This window comes from Bombus vancouverensis, chromosome 1 (genome assembly GCF_051014615.1).
Source record: "Bombus vancouverensis nearcticus chromosome 1, iyBomVanc1_principal, whole genome shotgun sequence".
NCBI classification, from domain to species: domain Eukaryota; kingdom Metazoa; phylum Arthropoda; class Insecta; order Hymenoptera; family Apidae; genus Bombus; species Bombus vancouverensis.
Genome location: NC_134911.1, coordinates 9,517,370 through 9,534,941, shown reverse-complemented (window position 1 = coordinate 9,534,941; position 17,572 = coordinate 9,517,370). Strand labels below are relative to the sequence as shown.

The following is a 17,572-nucleotide window of genomic DNA, read 5'->3' as shown; positions in this document are numbered from 1 at the left end:
CGGATAATTCCTTTCTTTTCATCGATAAGACGCGGCGTCACGAATATGCAGTCACAAACGCTCTCCTTTTTGCGCATCGTACTATATAAGTTTCTTTTAAAATGCTGTTTGTTCCTTGGCCATCAGCATCGCCGGTCAATAGCATAATCCTCTCATGAATATTTATATGCAAACTTTTGCGTTTTCGCGCATCGATCTCTTTCGATTCCTGTTTCTCAGCGCGTCTCAATGTATTGGTTTGGCGACTAAGTGATTGCGGATTTTGTTATTACCGCCTAATGACCTGTCTATAATCCAAAAAAATATTAAGACGAGATGTTTTTATCTCGACATTTTAGGACCACGTATTGCTAGTTAAGCGATTATTTTACATTCGTAGGAAGATATTTGAAAGTGAACGCGCGCGCGCGCGCGCGCCTCAACCGGAAAACATCGGTTCGCGACAGACCATTTTGGAATTATATCCGTGTAGTACGTAAGGTTTACCGCGAGTCGCCAAACTTCTTATATAGGATATCGTAAATACTATTTTTGGCAGTCTTGGTTTTCTAATTGAACTTGAATCATCTGAAGTTGCGAACACGTGTGTGCGTCCCATCGGATGGCCGCGCGTTACCGTACGTACGAAAATAGATCGAACGAGGAGCTAGGAAACTTTCAACGGACTTTTTTTCGTTTCATCTTGAAAATTTTGCAGCCAGTAACGCTCGGAGGTGGCGACTAATTAATGAGAGACAGGGAAATATTTGGCAAAAATTATTTCACAATTGGTCCATTATATTTCGTTGATTATTCATCGAGGAGTAACACCTGGCCTAAATCCGCGGCTGCGCGGATCAGGCAACGTGCGATACGACTGCCGTGATACTTTCAGGGTGAGGGTGTGAATTAAACTTTGGCCCAGTATCCAATTAACCCTTATGCGAACAGATTAGTTTGAAAAGTTGCTCGATGGGATTAACGGCGCCGCGGATTATCGTTCTTCTTGTACTTTCCATACGCGATCGACCACTACAAACGCGATACTACTCCACGTTCGCCGAACTTTTTCCAAGAAGATGTGCAAATATTTTCCACGGAGTTTAATAGCGAAGACAAGGTATACGGCGAGGGGCTTGAATTTCAAACAGCGTGAAGATCTCCGTTGCTTATACCGTAAATCGATAAGCACGGATGAACACAGGTAGGTGAATATTATTTGAAACGGTTCTTAAAATGGCACAGAGAACCAGTAAATTCGTTGTTACACGAGCGACGTTAGATAACGCAAGATATAGCGCAGCTGAATATATTCTTCTCTTACCATCGATAGATACGATAAAAAATTGGAGTATACGAGAATTCGGGAAATCGAAGTTTACAGATTTATACAGGATTTACCGATCGTACGTTAGAGTTCTCCTGGTTTTTGTAAACAGATACTGAAATTATTCGCCGCGAAATAGCTCGTCTATTTGCTGCACTTCGTCGTGGACCAAAGATCGGTTAACAAATCACAGTTGCGATATCAAGCAAGAAATTTATCGAATGTCGGCAGTTTGATGTCGACCTGGTTTAAAATTAAACCGAAGCCGGTCAGTAGAGTATGGAAAAGAATGTTGTTGCGTAGAAAGGAAAACCGATGCATGTAAGCGATACGTTAAGATTCGCACAGGAGAGTTGACAAAGGTTCGTCAGCGAGGTCATTATCGTCTTCGAAATGTGTCAATGACACAATGTCGCGCGTGAATTATCAACGAAACATGATCATAATTTTTGATTATGTCGCGTGCATGCTGTCGACGTTGACAACCTTCGTCGGTTTACCGAGTTCTCCTATGAATTTTCATTAATCGAGCGTTGCACATATTTAGAAAGTTCGATCCTCAACACAGCTGTTTATGAAAACCACTTAGCTGTTTCTAAAATATCTGATAGGTAGGTCGTAGTCGGACGGAGTGTTTCGTTTCACGAATCTTCTGAAATCCTTCGATGAGATGGGCTCGTGTCGCTCTAACATTTATGTGTTATATTTCCGTCGGCGAGATTAAATTACCGAAACTGGCAAGCAACGATCGTTACTCGCCGGTGTATTTTGTTCTAATTAGTATGCATTTTCTTATCGTTGTTAGGCATTCACCTGAATCGTGGTATAAAAGAATCGGCTGAATTATTAACATGCAGGCCAGATACGGGCCGTAAATATTCCCTCGATACCATTCCATTTTTCCGATACTTTGTACGTAAAAAAGCCTTGTAATCTGGTACTTGTGCTAAAATAACTTGGCCGCCATATGCGCTCTTTCAAACGGCAGATAGGGCAATAATTTTGTAAAATCGATAAACAGTTCGGAGCCGAGCGATTTTTCGACCATCGGATAATCGATAGATTCTCGTGCATAAGAGAATTCAAAATATTGGCTTAACGCCAGAGGCGACGACGATAAGCCTGTCGGGTAAATGTAACGCCGCCAAAATAAGCACGCGGTCTCCTAGCAAAAGAACCAGTGTACACGACTGCGAAAAGTTCGCTCAACGAGAGTGTCGCCGCTTGCCCCTCCGATACAAAACAGCATCTTCGATCGACAGGTTTAAACTTACGAATGCCGCTTTCGAAAACGTAAAAAACGAAACTAACGCGTCGACGAATAGTTGAAGTTTCCATACCAGTTCTTCTCGAAAATTGTTTGCCCGTAGCTTTTGAAATGTTCACCTCGTAAATAATATACACGTAAATATAACAGCTTTCAATACGGAGCATCGTAGCGAGATGTTACGTGGAATCAAAGACCATCGATCGACTTGACGTACCTTCATCGATAACCTGCTTTTACGATGCAGCCTATAACGACGATGACAAAGAACGAAGGAAACAGATCGCCAACGAACAACGCGACTTACTCCGCAAGAGTCTGCCTATCCAGTGGAATGAATTGCATGGTCGGAGACACTATGTTTCATCGTATATCCAATATAGGACGGAACGTCAATCAGGTGAGCGGTTTCTCTTTGTCCTTGCTTCCTTTTTTATGTTTCGCCTTGTTCCACGCAACGAAACTCGAGTGCCACCTAGCATAGGTTTCTGGTGTTTCGGTCTATTCGCACGTCTTCGAAAATCAACCGACTGTAATCAGCGATCGACTGATTTACGAGTCGTTTATAAACGATTCCTCTTTTTTTACGCCCGAATCTCGCCAGACGATTTACGCGAGTTTCGTTCCGAGAGTCATCGTTTCGTTTATACCTTTACACGTTGGAAGTGAACACGAGCGCGACTAAATGCGAAAATATGAAATGCAAACACGTTCGTCCGAGAGATCGCAGCCGGTTAATCGAAGAGAGAAAAAAAGGAGAAGGCGTAATGATGGCCAGAGGCGACAGGTTGACGACATGTGCGCGAACGAACAAAAGTACTACACGCGTATTGCTCTCGCACAGCTCCTTCGATAGTGCGCGTACACGCGTCGACGAGCCACAGACCGACCGACGTAACGACTTAACCGACATATAAATAGCGTTTAGTTGAAACGGACGCGGTAGAACTCGCGTGCACGTCTTACGGGGCGATCCGGAAGGCACGATTCGTTTTTCAAGGAACTTCTCCTACTCCGAGTACTGACACTCGCTGTGCCGTGATCCGCGACACCGTCAGTGATTTCCGAGAGTTTCCGCGGGAACGATCGATTTTCAACACGCCAACTCATTCTCGCCCTCCTTTCTTCCAATGTCGGCTTAAACAGAAACAAAAGTTCTCCATTTTCTCGTAAGTCTTTCAACCTTTCTTATTCTCTCGTTTCCATTCAAACCATTCTCGCTCGTTAGATTTCTCTTTCGGGAAACCACGCTTTTAATTCTCACCGTCTCGTTAACGAATTTTTTTTTCGCAAGTATCGTTACAACGTTTACGTACGTTCGTACGTGTATTCGCTCGGCGAACGATATTCGTAGTATTCGATGAACTACGAACGCTAAGCTGGTAATATTATACCCAAACAAATATCGCCACAATCGCGTCAATGTTACACGAACGTATACGTGCGTATCGACATTGTCGTTGCACATGTCTACGTGCTGGGCACTCGGCTCGTCTCCTCTTCATTTTCTTGTGGTTTTTATTTACCTGTTAGGACGTGCAGCTAGTTAAGATGAGTTTCAATTTCTTTCCTCGATATATCGCACGTACACTGAATGTTGCATGCTGCGAGCAACGTTCGCGCGGGGTACAAAGACTCGTTTAATGCGCGAATGATCGAAATAGGACGTTGGCCGTATATCGGAAGATCACTGGTAGGCAAACGACGTGCAGACCGCGCGGTTAAAGTTCGATTGTTTGCTAAAGGGCAATACCTGTCCTGTGAACAACTACAGCATCGTCGCATCTAGAGGAGAGCTCGCTCGAAATAACTATGCGGTGAGAGAGACATCGTCGGCGCAGTGCATCGTTGTCAAAAGGAACAAGACGGCCGTGAATGCGGGTAGCGAAACTCGCCCCAAACTTCGGGACGACTTGCTCAAAGAACAGTCCTCGGGCACACAGTTGTCCAAGGATTTCGCAGGACCCACGGACTTTGGCAAGTCTCAGCGACCTATTCGCAAATCCTTTTCCGTCCCGGACTATCTCAGAGAAGGTACTTGCGTATCTAATTCATCGGATTTTCTATGTTCTATTATCAATCGGATATTCAGATATCTTAATCCGAGTGTTTAAAAAAGTGTTTAGAAACGCGTGTTTCAAACGATCGACGATGCGCGTATAGTTTCGTTTATTCGAACGTTCCGCTTGATCGAATCGATAATTGTCTATCGTCATCGAACGCGTACAAAGTGGAGGAAATATTTACGAAATTCCTGTCTTTGCAGGTTTTCCAGCGACGCGGCAAGTTGATCGCAGAGGAACCGAGGAGAGCATTTTCAAAAGATCTTCCACTTTCCTGTCGAATCTCGCCCATTCTGCGAATAAATTTAGAGAGAGAAAGCTAAGCGGAAACTATCCCGAAGAGCGCACACTTTGTCCAAATAATCATTGCACCGAGAAAAGCTGTTCGGCCAAGCATCCAACTCTAAGGGGATACTTTTCGATTTTAAGTAGAGTCGCCAACGATCTCGATCCTTTCGAACATTCGTCGGGAGTTCAAACGTTGCCGGTGGAACGGAGGAAGAAAGGCGGCGCGCGCGTCAAGAAATCGGTGTCCTTCAGTTCGGATACGAGTTTCGAAGAGAAACGCGAACCTTACAAACGAGCCGCCATACACGAGGCTAAGGTCTATCACAAGGGTGTTCTGCAAGGTACGCGTCTATCTCTTCCTTCTCTTCGTCTTATTCGTTTTATTTCCCTCGAATTTGTTTGCATCCGACCGGTACGGACTTTCCGATTTTCCAATCTTTAGCAGATACGTTCAAAGTTCGAAGCTCGTTCGTCGTAACTATCGCTGTTTTCTTTGGGAATTCGTCAAAAAGAACGCGCACACACGCGCGATACACCGAATAAACGAAAGGAGGAAACAGAAATGCAGACAATACGACGCGATGTAAAATACACCGGATATACGCAGAATCATCGATTTGTTATCGGAACTCTACCTACTATGTAAATGATTATGTTAACAACTAACTCTCTGTTTAGCACTGATTTCATGAAAATGTTACCGATATTTTCCACTATAGTTTATTACAAATACGTCTGTCGTGGCTGTAAACTATCGAGGCAACGCTTACCCGACAGCCTATTTATTATCTTTTCTATTTTCACATCTTGCGAAACGAGCCGTTTGTACAAGTTTTTCTTACCAGATGTAAAACATTCGACTCGTTTCGCAGATCGTAGCGTGGCCGAGGTGAATATCGTCAGAAAAGTGCCGTCCTCGTGGGAAGTAACGTCCGAGGGCGCATCGGCCCTTCTCAGGGCAGCCAGAGATGCCGACGACGCAGCCCTCGATGAAATCGCTGCCCATGTGCGAAAATTTGGATTCGGAGACATGGACGTCAATATGACTGATAGCAGCGGCAGGGTAAGTTATTAACAGTTACTCGTCTGTAATAAAAAAACAAAAAAGATTCGTCGTATTTGGCTCGTTAACAATTTACAAGAAAAAGTGAAATTTAGTGAAAAAGATTTCAAGTATTTGTAAAGCTTCAGCATTTCTACGTCTATTTCCAATCGGGTTTGATCTCGCTATTTCGCTAGAAATATTACGAAACAGATGATATTCGTGTAATTAAGTAAACATTTTTTTACCTAGTTACATGCTTCAGCTTTTATCAACGTATCTCGTTGAATTTTGGTTATCGGTAATAACAATGTATTTGCAGAGGCACGATAAAAGTTTTGGCACTTCGTTATCTCGTATATGTTCTTTTCCAAATGGCAAAGACGGGATCATTGATTGAAGGTCGCGGAAAAAAGAGCTTCCTCATTAGATATGTGAGACGTGACGCGTTAGAAAGAAGTGACGCTCGTTGCTCTTAAGCATACGTACATATATGTAAATCGTGCGATTTTTTACGATCTCAAGACGTTTAAGTACAATTTAATATACTCAAGTTATGCAGTGGGAATTATTCGTAGCGAATAGACAGCAAATGAGACATCTACACGATGTAAAACGATACTAAGCTTACGGAACAATAGATTTTTGTCGTAAAGATAGTTTCGAAAAGCAACAGCTTACTTCGGAGGGAACTAAGAACTGTAGATGACTTGTGGAGGATTGAGGTTAGGTTAGAATAACGACAACTTGCTGTTGCAGCCCGTCGAATATATTTAAATTAAAATTAAATTAAAAACGATCGTTGTATCGAGTTGTGATTTCCAATGGCGTGAATCGCGGATTGCTGCTTTTTATATTCCGTTAGCAAATAATCAAATCGGCCAGTGTTTAACATCGATCTCGATCGCTGTATTTTTAAACTTAGATTTTCATATCGATACGTATCAAGTTTCTAGTTACCAAATGTTCAACGTTGACGCGCTATTGCTAGCAAAACGAAGCTTCATATACCACTAAATCGCTACTGTTTTATAAGGAAATATTTTCTGAACGCGCGTGCGGTAAACAGATCGCACTGTTTTCGCCAGCTCGAGGAGCATCGTACGTTCTTTATACGAAAACACGTGCGAGTGCTGCTCCGCACAGTGTTTGCCATGGTGACGCACACGAAGTAATAGGTAACGCGTCAACGTCAGTAACCATTTAATAAATTGACTGTTACCGCACAGTCCTTTGTGCGCCTCTCCGAGGCAAAGAATACCGCGAGTAGGACAGTCGCCGGGCAAATCTCATTTTCTTCCGGAAAGAAGAACAGTTTTGCAATCCTTTTTCCAACGTGAATAACGTGGATAAGCGCGTTGCGGAAAACGGAAGCCAATATCGGTGAACGTGCGCGATCAGCGAAAAAAGGGAAAGAATGAAAAGTGATAGAACGAGACGTCCGGCGCGGCGAGGATGTTCCACGTCTGCGGTTGAAAAGTAAAATACGCGCGTTTGTGATCGTTCGCGCGAGAAAGAATTTTATGTAAACGGCCACTTCGACAAGTTCAACTTATTCTTCGAATAAATCGATCAGTTTCGATTATTTCTTTACGATGCCAGACTGCCATCAGCTACATGGCGGGAAACGGTGCCGCGACCATGTTGGAGCTAGCTCTGTCGTACGAAAGGGTGGACCCGAATACTCCGGACAACGAGGGTAACACGCCTCTACATTTTGCCGCGCAGGCCGGTAAGTAATTTCGTTATACTTTAAAAAACGAGGCAAGGTGGTCGCGATTGCTCGTCGCGGTTTTTTATCGAGATCCACACGATGACATTGGCTCGTACGGGAAAATTCAAATTAATCGGCTCTCGTTCAGCGATTTTCTCCACGAACGAGGATATTCGAAGAAGATAAAATAAAATCTGTTACGCTGAAATCTTTCAAGGACAGCGTCCTGTCTGTGCTCGTACTGTACGTAATCGGAAAAATGCAGCCACGTGGTGGGCATAAATCTTGTAAATTCACAACACTTCTCCCATCGTTAGAAAATCTCCACTACTATATACATATATATGTATATATATATATATCTACATGTAATACAAGTATACATACATAAACGGACGTCAAATTTTATGCTCGTGATGCCGTAAGCCGTAAGGGTTCTACCGCGTCATCGATACCAGAAATAACCCAGTGTTGGAGTACTTGAAACGCGCGTGGTTTACAGTGACGTACGCCGACGGACGATTCAAGCCAAAACATGGTCGAACGATACGTTACTCGAAATACGCCAACTCTTGCAACGTCGCGAAGGACGCGAGCTTGTTTCGTATTCGACTTAATGACCGTCTCGTTTTGTTTGATCTAGGGCAAACGGAATGTTTGAACATACTGCTGCAGAGGTGTCCGGACATCGAAGTGGACGCGAGAAACGCATCGGGCTTTACTCCGTTGATGAAGGCAGCACTTCAAGGAAGAACCAAATGCGCCAAAATTCTCCTATTCGCCGGTAAACAGAGTCATCTTTCTTCCTTTTTTTTTTTTTCAAAAGGTGACGAGTTAAGAAAAGAGCATACGGATCGACGCTTGGCTTTCAGGTGCGAATCCGACATTGAGAGACCAAGGGAGAGGATTGAGAGCGGAACAGTGGGCCAGATTTTGTGGAAGGTACGTGTGCGCTGAAGTAATCGAGAGGTTCGCGAGACATCGGCTCCTGGAGAGGTCAACTTCTTGTCGGTGGGGTAGTGAACCCGAACTGGCAGCGAAAGTACTCCAAGGAAAGGTAAAGATACTTCTAACGAAGACGTCTCTTACGATCGAGTAGGAACACCATGGAGAATAGCGAAAAATGTTGGTTAATGCGCAGGTGATGCCCATTCCGACCGCACCCCTGTCGCCACCATCTTCGGGATTCAAGTCGAAGATAAGAAAAGTTTTCCGCACGACATCCGGCCCAGACCGAAGTTTTTCATTGGTCTCTCAATTAACTAGCGCCGCTCTTTGTGCAAGTAGTCCAGCTCTACCAAAATCCAGCCAAGTTCCACCCGTGGTTAAAAGTCTTCTTCGACCTTTAAGCGTTCCACAGTTAAGGTGATGGCTCTGGTTCTTTGCAAATTTCACGTTGCATACATTGCAAATGACAGACGCATTTATTTCTCGTATTCCGACTGTTTCAGGGTGACTCTAGTTTCGCCGCAAGATATTCTTGAACAATCAAAGGACAAGTATGGGCCCAATTTTACAGAAAAGATCGAGAATATAGTTGGAAAGCCTTCGCGATCGAAGAATAAAAACAAATAGATGTGTAAATCTCGTTTGCCAATCATTTTGCGGATAAACGTGCGGATAAAGATCGCAGGCGTCTTCCCTCCTCGAAAAAAATACATTTTATCGTATTTTAGATCGTCGTACATCAATAGGATCTTCGATCTTTTTCCACTCATCCACTGGCTACAGTTCCTATCGATCAACGCTCATTCTAATTCTAATACTATCTATACTGTTAAAATCCTACATGACATTCTCGTTTCTATTAGACCAAAATACAAAGTGCAACTTTTTCACCTTGTAAACTTGTTTATAGAAACCGTATTGCGGAAAAGGGATTGCTACCTTTTGTAGATTATACGTATACATATATATCTTTCTTCTTACGTTACTTTGAACTTATTTTTGGCTTACGATCTGGGTAAACGTTACCAGAGTTTGGAAACATGTGCGGATAGACAAATTTTTTTTAACTGACTGTCACGAACATCAAAAGATCAACAAGAATTATGTACACTCATTCGTCGAATCGATGGGATAATTTTTAAATAATCTTAAATATTCTTCTAGAGAGAGAGAGAGAGAGAGAGAGAGAGAGAGAGAGAGAAGGAGAGCGATGGAAAGATTCACTTTACGGTTTTTGGATTTATAAGATATAAACGTATCGTAAAGCACAAAGTGACATTTTTTTAATTACGCGATGATCGCCGAAAAGATTTATAAATAAATATATTGAATAAAAAGATTCGTATTATTTGTACGATATTTTTTCACTATTAAGAGCGAAAACAATCTTTCTTATTAAGGCAAATCAATACAGTACAATAGGTACTTACGTAAGTACATATATGTATGTATACAGTATTCGTATTACAAAGATAGAACACATCGTGCAAAATTTTACCTATACATGTACACGTTATGTGTTTCGTATTTGAACGCGTAGTGCCAAATTTTCCGAATCAGCAATGCCTTGGACAAAAGAGCACGCTGCTATAATAAGAGATAACATGGTAAAAGGAACGCTTTACGCAGGTTTGTATGATCAATAAATACGGTTTGTCTCGTCGTACCTCGTCTTATTGTTAGTGGAATATTGTAAAAAATGTATCTTTTAGAATAAACATTTACGAGGCGCGCAACATCTTCTTAATACGACAAACCTTCGTTTATCGCTAATCTACGAAGTATCAAAATGATTGTCGCAATAATTTCAGTTGATTTACAACGAATCTTCTCGATCTTGAAGTCAAAGTGTACGGTAACGTTAATAAACGAGTCATTCGGATTTTCTATTTCGACGTTGTCTGCGATTCTTAGCCTTTGAAAGAATTTCATACGCTTGCTGTATTTCCATAAACTTCTCCTGAGCTTGTCTCCTTTCCTTCTCAGTGCCCTTTATCTTGTCGGGATGATTGTCCCTCGAGAGAGCTCTCCAACGAGACGTTACCTCTGTTTGCGTAGCCGTTTGGGAAAGGCCTAAAATCTACAAAATTTGCATTCAGATGTAGTAGTTACATATAACGAGCTTCGAGGCGTACCTTGTAGGCGTTTATTTCTCCCCGAGGATCTGTGAGATCTATCAGTTGTGCCCATGTTGCCCAAAAGCCTTGATGTACCGCCTGATTCCAGGTTGCTTCAAGACTGGCCTGGAAAATTTCAAATTTTGCAAAACATCCAGTGGCTTGCTTCGATTAAGCACGTTCTACGTGATTTTAATTAACCTTAAGATCCAGCCATATAGGAGACGTTAAGAAGTGTTGGATAGCTTCCGATAGTTTAATCTCTTCACCCTCGCTGTCGGTGACAACGGCATTAAAGTATAAGAACGATCCTAGTAAAGACACGTAAATTGCGACAGCTATAGTGAGATAAAAAATCCTTTGAACGAAGTGTCTTTTCTTTCTTGGCTTTAACCTCCATTGCTTGCTGAACGTATCGAAGCCTAAACTAGCAGCAACGACCATCAAAAATATCCACATGCTGTCGTCTCCGATATAGGATAGCGTTGGATATAATAAATATGCAGAACAAAGAGCAATCCATATGGAACCCTGCTCCCTGCCTATATTCCCAACTATCCAGACACCTGGTTACATACAATTTAAATACGATTTTAAATACAATTAAAGTAACAGAGAAAAGTTGGTTTGATTAGAGAATCGTTAACTAACAATATAATATAAAATACTCTGTTCGTAAAATTATTTCGTTAGATAATAGTGCATCGGTTTAAATATGTTTCCAATGCGATACTCGCATTCGTAAAAAACCTTATCGACTAATTATGCAAAGAAAACAAGGCGAAAAATGTGTGGTGAATGATAAGTCGAACGAAATTTAAATACACCGCAATACTTTTATCGTTGATGTTCTAAAATATTTCAACCGTTTACCTAAAGCAATGACCAATGGTGTCAGAATTAGTAAATGCCTAAAATTTATTCCAAACACTTCGTCCTCTGGAATCGCATTGCGAAATATTTCCGCCCAAAAATATGCAACCGCATTTTCGGTAGCGAATCGCACTGTCGAGAATGGCGGCTGAAATCAAATGACACGTTGCGTTAATATTATGCTTATACAATCGAAAATTTCTTATGCCTCGACTGTTAACAAAAGTATGCATTCTTTTTTGTCCCTACGATTAACCGTACTTCTGAATGCTTATTCAAAGAATCCCTAAAATCGATCGTCGATAGTTTTTAATGTACCTACCCTGCGATTGTTTCGAACTTTCTGCTTAAAATCATTCAGAAAGTTAGGATGATCATTTGCATCTTGGACATACGAGGGAATCCGATAGATATCTCGAAGCCATCCGAGACCAAGATATCCTCCCAAAGTGCTAAAATATATGAAAGCCTGTGCGTCTCGTTCTAGGTATATGTGATGCGCACCAACTAAACCTCCAAACATCCACAGCACGTACGTCCAAAATACCGACTTCTCTTTTTTCTTTAACTTTTTATTTTTTTCCTCTAAGTGTCCACCATTCTTCAGATCCATTTTTATTCCTTGCATTATAATCTAATTATGCATCGAGTTACACATTATACACGGTTTAACGATTAATACACACCGGTATTAAATAAAATACCTGAGAGTTAGATGCACATTGACGAGCCGGGTAACACTACACTACCGGCTTTGAGTTTCACGATTGCACTAACAGCTACGTGTGTATTATTTGCAACGTATCCTGGTATCATCGGCTATCACGTACTTCCTCATTATTCTCGCAACATGAATAACAAGTATAGTTAAAACAATAGCGACTTTTTACACGTTTACTGCGTCTGTCGATAATTAGTTCAACTTAATTGTTTCTTTTGTAAAAATAAAACAATTGGCTGAAGTGTATTTGTCGATATCGTTTCGAAAAATACCACAGGTGGCTTTACTACACTGATGCGTACCATTTGTAGTTCAACGCTCTGTCAGATATAACGGTACTTTAACAGGACCGTAGCAATGAAAGCAAACCCAAACCTCAAATGGATACAATGCGAATTAGCAATCGTAACAGATGATCGATTGAAATCGATTAGAAATAGAGTGATTACGAATTCAGATACCTACCAATTTGTAATTAATGATTTATTTTCAGAATGATGCAGCTTTGTCGTCTTGTATAAAGTAAATAATAGAAAAACAAATATATAACATATAAATAAAATGTATTTATTAAATTAGATAAGATTCTTATTTATTGCACTTATGTAAAAGGCTCGATTTGATTAAACGAAAGCTTAATGTATCTCCTTTGTTAATATGTCTTTTTTGTATTTCTCGTAGGTGTCAGGAATATATGTACAATATGTATTTTAATTCATATCAAGAATTCATGATACCAAATGTCTACGGTAAATATTAACAAGGATCGCAAAATAGAATGTAACATATAATTGTACGATCAACTTTTGATACAGTAAGCTGGAGAGAGAGAATTCCTTTTATTATGTTATCGAACCTTTTATTTATCGACGGATAGAAACAACTTCTTTTACTTAAAAATGAAACAATCAATCCGAGATATTACTTTCGATACTAATTCTGCTTGTTAAGTGAAATTATGCAAATTAAACGAAGATATTTTTTTATACATGTTCAGTATATTAAGCATACCCCTATATAATTTATTCTTTTCTGATTATTTACATGTAAAATACTCATTACGTACATTCGTAAAATTCCTTTTGTATATGGGTATAACTTAAATAAAACATTTGAAGAAACGGAGTGTGTAATTCACGAGCATTCATGTTCACAAATAAATTCCATCTTTGAATAAACAAACGTGACCATGACATTGAAATAAAAATCCCTAAGAGAAGTGATTCCCTATGTCAGTAATAAATTCCCTATATACCTAATGTTTATCTTACAGTCGCAATCATATAAACAGGTCTTGACACTCTATACCGAAGTATACGAAAATTTGTTCGAAAATTGAGTCGTAAGAATTAAATATGGAAGACAAGGTTTTCGTTCTGCGCATGTGTAACATACTATGAATGTCTCAGATAGAGACAGACATATTCTACTTGTCGGAGATGGAAAAACAGCGGGATTTCCCATCCGGAATGTTGGGAAAACCCTAATACACTAGTCCAGATTTTTACTATAGCCGCCCTTAAGTAATAAAAATAAGAAATAGTCTTAATGTTCCAATCTGATTTCATGACGATGGGTTTGGGCCTGAAGCGACATGGCAGATCACTGGACATAGCCACGGTCACCGGAAAGGACACGTATCTGACAGAGGTATGAAATGATTATATATGGCTCTCCTTAAAAACAAAGATTAACCCGAGAAGCGAGGACAGGAGTATATAAGGGCAGCCTCTTTTGGGTTAACGGAGTTAGTTAGTTTGTTAGCGAGTCGTTGGACGAATTGCCGATTGAATTATCGGGAAGTTACCCGAATCGAGTAGCACGTTGATACTTGTCCTCCCGTGGACCATGGATTCGTTATCGAACCTGAATTCGTTGTCACCATCATTTCCATATTCGTACTGATAAATATTGGCTACATTCGCGACGGTAAAGTAAGTAAAGGTTCATCGAACACCCCAAAATTCCAACCTGACTCCGACATCTATCTGTCTCGCACGAACGAGAACTTTGTCGTCGTCCATATTGATTTCTCACGACTCAATTTTCGAACGGTTTCCCCTAGCGACTGTCGAGAATTATATGATTTACTTCACCACACATCAAACTGCATTTTTTCATACGTTCGTTTGTTTAATATTATTATAATATTATTTTATTATAATGGTAATATAATGGCCGATATAAACGGTGAACTATCTTTTAACAATTCCTCCGAAATGTTTAGTTAGCTGTAGTACAAAATCAAATTATTTTTTTCAATTTCATTTATACATATTAAAAATTTTCGCGTCGCCAGTCTATCACTCAATGATGTAAAAATATTAACAAAAATAGTGTTTTATTATATAATTTCGTACATTTTCAACAGATAGGGATAATCCAGATCAGAGCTTCTCGTTCTAAATTCAACATGGCGGCGCGTACATGTTGTCTGCATTTCTTCATTGAAAATGGTTGAAAATGTCAAACGCATGACAAATACGTTTCACAACTCCCAAAAATTTGTGATACTGTAATATCACCGGAAGTAGCATGAGTACAATTTCTTGTGGAAAATGCACAGTAATGAAAGGAAGTCGTTTAACGAAATATAGTCACAAAGAGTGGCGCAATATAGCAAAAAGGGAACGTCGGAGACGTCTGCGTCGCAAAGCGGCCGCTCAGCGAGAAGCGACCGAGGAACAGCTGAGGGCAGCACTTGAAAAAAGTGCGGAATATTCAAAATGGCTGGAACAGTGTGAAGTTGAGGACAAAGAAAAAGAAGCTCGGGAAAAAGAAGAACACGATCAACGGGAAAAATTATGGTTAGAGGAAGAGGTAAATATATAATAAAAGCGAAAAATACTATTTATGCAACCTTAGTGAATTTCCTTTTTAAAAGTGTACATTCTATTTCTTTTATTTGGTCGTTTTAATTTATGGAATCTATTAGCAAGCAATTGATTAACGAACGTATATGTCGAAATTACTTTGTTTTCGGAATCGATAGCATACGTTCGATTAATTATAAAGTTACTCGCAAGAATTTTCCACATGAGTTATAACCCTGAAAATAATGTTAAAATGTGGATACCAAAGCCTGCTAGTTACTACATGGTTCCTATAAACTAAACAGTCAAGCCTTAATAGTGAAATATATAGATAATACGTAACACTATGTTTCATCTCCCTAGGTGAAAGCCCAAGAAGAATGGCAAATTTTGCAGGAGAAAAAGCAAAAAGCTCGACAGTTACAATTGGAGCAAGAGGCGAAAATTCGCCAAGAATTTGAAACGAAACAGGAGGCTATTCGCAAAAAACAGGAAGAGGAGAAACGTAGGAGAGAAGAAGAAATTAAAAGGCGGGAAGAGCTACTTAAAGAGATCGACGACTACATTGATAATGGAATCAAAACCCCGGAGGCTTTGCGTGAGGTTATCGATAGTCAACCTGGTAAAGAGCTTTGTCCGTTTTTCACAAAGACAGGTGCTTGCAGGTGAGCAAATAAATCTTAACCTTTCAATCTTTATTAGATAAGCAGTTAAATAAAAGTATGATATCCAACAAGTCATATACGTATATGTTTGCAGATATGGTGACACTTGTTCGAGAAATCATCGCAGGGTATGTTTAAGTAAAGTCATATTAGTACCTGGTTTTTATACGCATTTTTCTCTGGAGAAGAATTCTGCGGAATACGACACTGATATTGCCCTTGAATTCGAAAGCTCGGAAACACGACAACATTTCCGCGAATTTTACAAAGATGTAGTTCCGGAACTGGAATCGTTTGGAAAAATAAAAACCTTAAAATATTGTTGCAACACCGAAGTTCACTTGCGGGGCAACTTATATGTCGAATATTACACCGAAAGGGAAGCTGCTAGGGCTTTGAGGAGACTGAAAGGTCGATGGTATGCCGGCCGACAGCTTAATTGCGAATTTGTCAACCTGAGATCATGGAGGAGTGCTGTCTGTGGGATGTCGAAATGTCCCAAAGGAAGGGCATGTAATTTTTTACATACTTTTAAAAATCCACACGACGAATATGACATCAAAAGCCCGCCGAGATGGGCGAAACAATCGTCTTCGTCTGCTCAGGAAGTTACAAGCAATAAAAAAACCGAACACAGGTATTGTTTATAAATGATAGATTATATCGTTACCATATATTATTGATATATATTGTTTTGATGTCTTTTGTTTAGAAATAAATCAAAATGGGAAGATGTTAGCGACGTGGAAGATAATAAAAATTGGAGGTGGTCCGAATCCCCCGAGCCCGAGATAGGTCATCGTTCGAGGAATGCTGAAACTCGCCATCATTATTTCGACGAAAGGGACTTTCGACAGAAATCGACTCGCGACAAAGGATACGAACAACTCGACAAGAATAGATCTATCGATCATGAGTATTCGCCGCCGGTCAAACGTCATCGAACAAGATCTAGAAAACACATAGATGAGAAGATCAGAGATGATGATGTTTCAAACGATCGTGACTATTCTAGAAGACGCTCAAAGAAATACAAAAAAAGGACAGAAGAGGATGATGATACGTCGCCGAGGCATTCGCATAAAAGACACTTGAAAAGCAGCGATCGAAATTATCGTTCGAGAAGTCATAAGTTTTCAGATAAACATTCTAAAAGAGACAAAGAGGATGTCGAGAAAGATAGATACAGATTGAAAAGTCATAGTGAGTCGTGTGAAATTTCCTGGGAAAGAAAATCAAAGGGCACGTCCGGAAAGTCGAATATCGAAGAAATAGTCGACGCGATAAATCTGCCTTGCGTAAAATCTAAATGGGACAAAGAAAATTCGGAACAAATTGATTCCGAAAGTACGGGTTCTTCCGATTCTGAGGCCTCTGGCGTTGTCGAAGACAAAGATGTTGACAAATCGGAAACATCGTGGAAACTTCCTAAAAAAATATCCGACGACGAGTGGGCTACGACTGATTCTGAAAACGAAATAAAGATCAAAGAGAATTGACGTAATAGACGTTGAATTTGTGTAAAGTCTCATCGTGACTTTGTTGAAAGCTATATAAGGAAACCAAATATAATGTGAACAATATGTACTTTTTCATACCAAAATATATTTAATAATAAAACGTTACATACTTATCGCAATAAGTCCTTTCTATTTTCTTTTCACTCTTTAATCGTCGTTGAAAATAATTCGAAAGTTCTTTACTCTCGAATTCGAGAGTTACGTAATACAAAGCTGATTTTGAAATATTCAATAA

The 17,572-nt window shown here is 40.2% G+C and overlaps 3 protein-coding genes and 1 long non-coding RNA gene across 9 annotated transcripts; 2 read left to right on the top strand and 2 right to left on the bottom strand.

Moving 5' to 3' along the window:
* Positions 1–738: 738 nt before the first annotated feature.
* On the top strand, positions 739–9,998 carry LOC117153293 (uncharacterized). 2 transcript variants are annotated; one of them, XM_076617742.1, is made up of 10 exons: positions 739–1,183; positions 2,821–2,973; positions 4,319–4,607; positions 4,840–5,265; positions 5,797–5,987; positions 7,569–7,698; positions 8,324–8,464; positions 8,553–8,737; positions 8,822–9,045; positions 9,132–9,998. In XM_076617742.1, the coding sequence occupies exons 2-10, from the start codon at positions 2,833–2,835 to the stop codon at positions 9,253–9,255; spliced, it is 1,851 nt and encodes a 616-aa protein (XP_076473857.1). In that variant the 5' UTR covers positions 739–1,183; positions 2,821–2,832; the 3' UTR covers positions 9,256–9,998. The 2 variants fall into 2 exon arrangements, with proteins under 2 accessions (XP_076473857.1, XP_033183087.1); XM_033327196.2 differs by having other exon boundaries at positions 2,724–2,973.
* Positions 5,629–7,574, bottom strand: LOC143302581 (uncharacterized). Its single transcript, XR_013058185.1, has 2 exons — positions 6,215–7,574; positions 5,629–6,010 (listed from the first exon to the last, which is right to left on the bottom strand). It is a non-coding gene; the product is annotated as an uncharacterized LOC143302581 (long non-coding RNA).
* wus (TM2 and DnaJ domain-containing protein wurst) lies at positions 9,890–14,283 on the bottom strand. Of its 4 annotated transcripts, none has more exons than XM_076617782.1 (6): positions 14,147–14,283; positions 11,941–12,252; positions 11,619–11,766; positions 10,947–11,311; positions 10,764–10,871; positions 9,890–10,708 (listed from the first exon to the last, which is right to left on the bottom strand). In XM_076617782.1, the coding sequence occupies exons 1-6, from the start codon at positions 14,231–14,233 to the stop codon at positions 10,502–10,504; spliced, it is 1,227 nt and encodes a 408-aa protein (XP_076473897.1). In that variant the 5' UTR covers positions 14,234–14,283; the 3' UTR covers positions 9,890–10,501. The 4 variants fall into 4 exon arrangements, with proteins under 4 accessions (XP_076473897.1, XP_076473898.1, XP_033183100.1 ...); XM_076617783.1 differs by having other exon boundaries at positions 11,941–12,460; positions 14,147–14,274; XM_033327209.2 differs by lacking the exon at positions 14,147–14,283 and adding an exon at positions 12,323–12,783.
* Positions 13,717–17,459, top strand: LOC117153292 (uncharacterized). 2 transcript variants are annotated; one of them, XM_033327195.2, is made up of 5 exons: positions 13,717–13,989; positions 14,711–15,159; positions 15,516–15,817; positions 15,912–16,454; positions 16,530–17,459. In XM_033327195.2, the coding sequence occupies exons 2-5, from the start codon at positions 14,875–14,877 to the stop codon at positions 17,314–17,316; spliced, it is 1,917 nt and encodes a 638-aa protein (XP_033183086.1). In that variant the 5' UTR covers positions 13,717–13,989; positions 14,711–14,874; the 3' UTR covers positions 17,317–17,459. The 2 variants fall into 2 exon arrangements, with proteins under 2 accessions (XP_033183086.1, XP_076473853.1); XM_076617738.1 differs by lacking the exon at positions 13,717–13,989 and adding an exon at positions 14,136–14,273.
* The last annotated feature ends 113 nt before the right edge of the window (positions 17,460–17,572 follow it).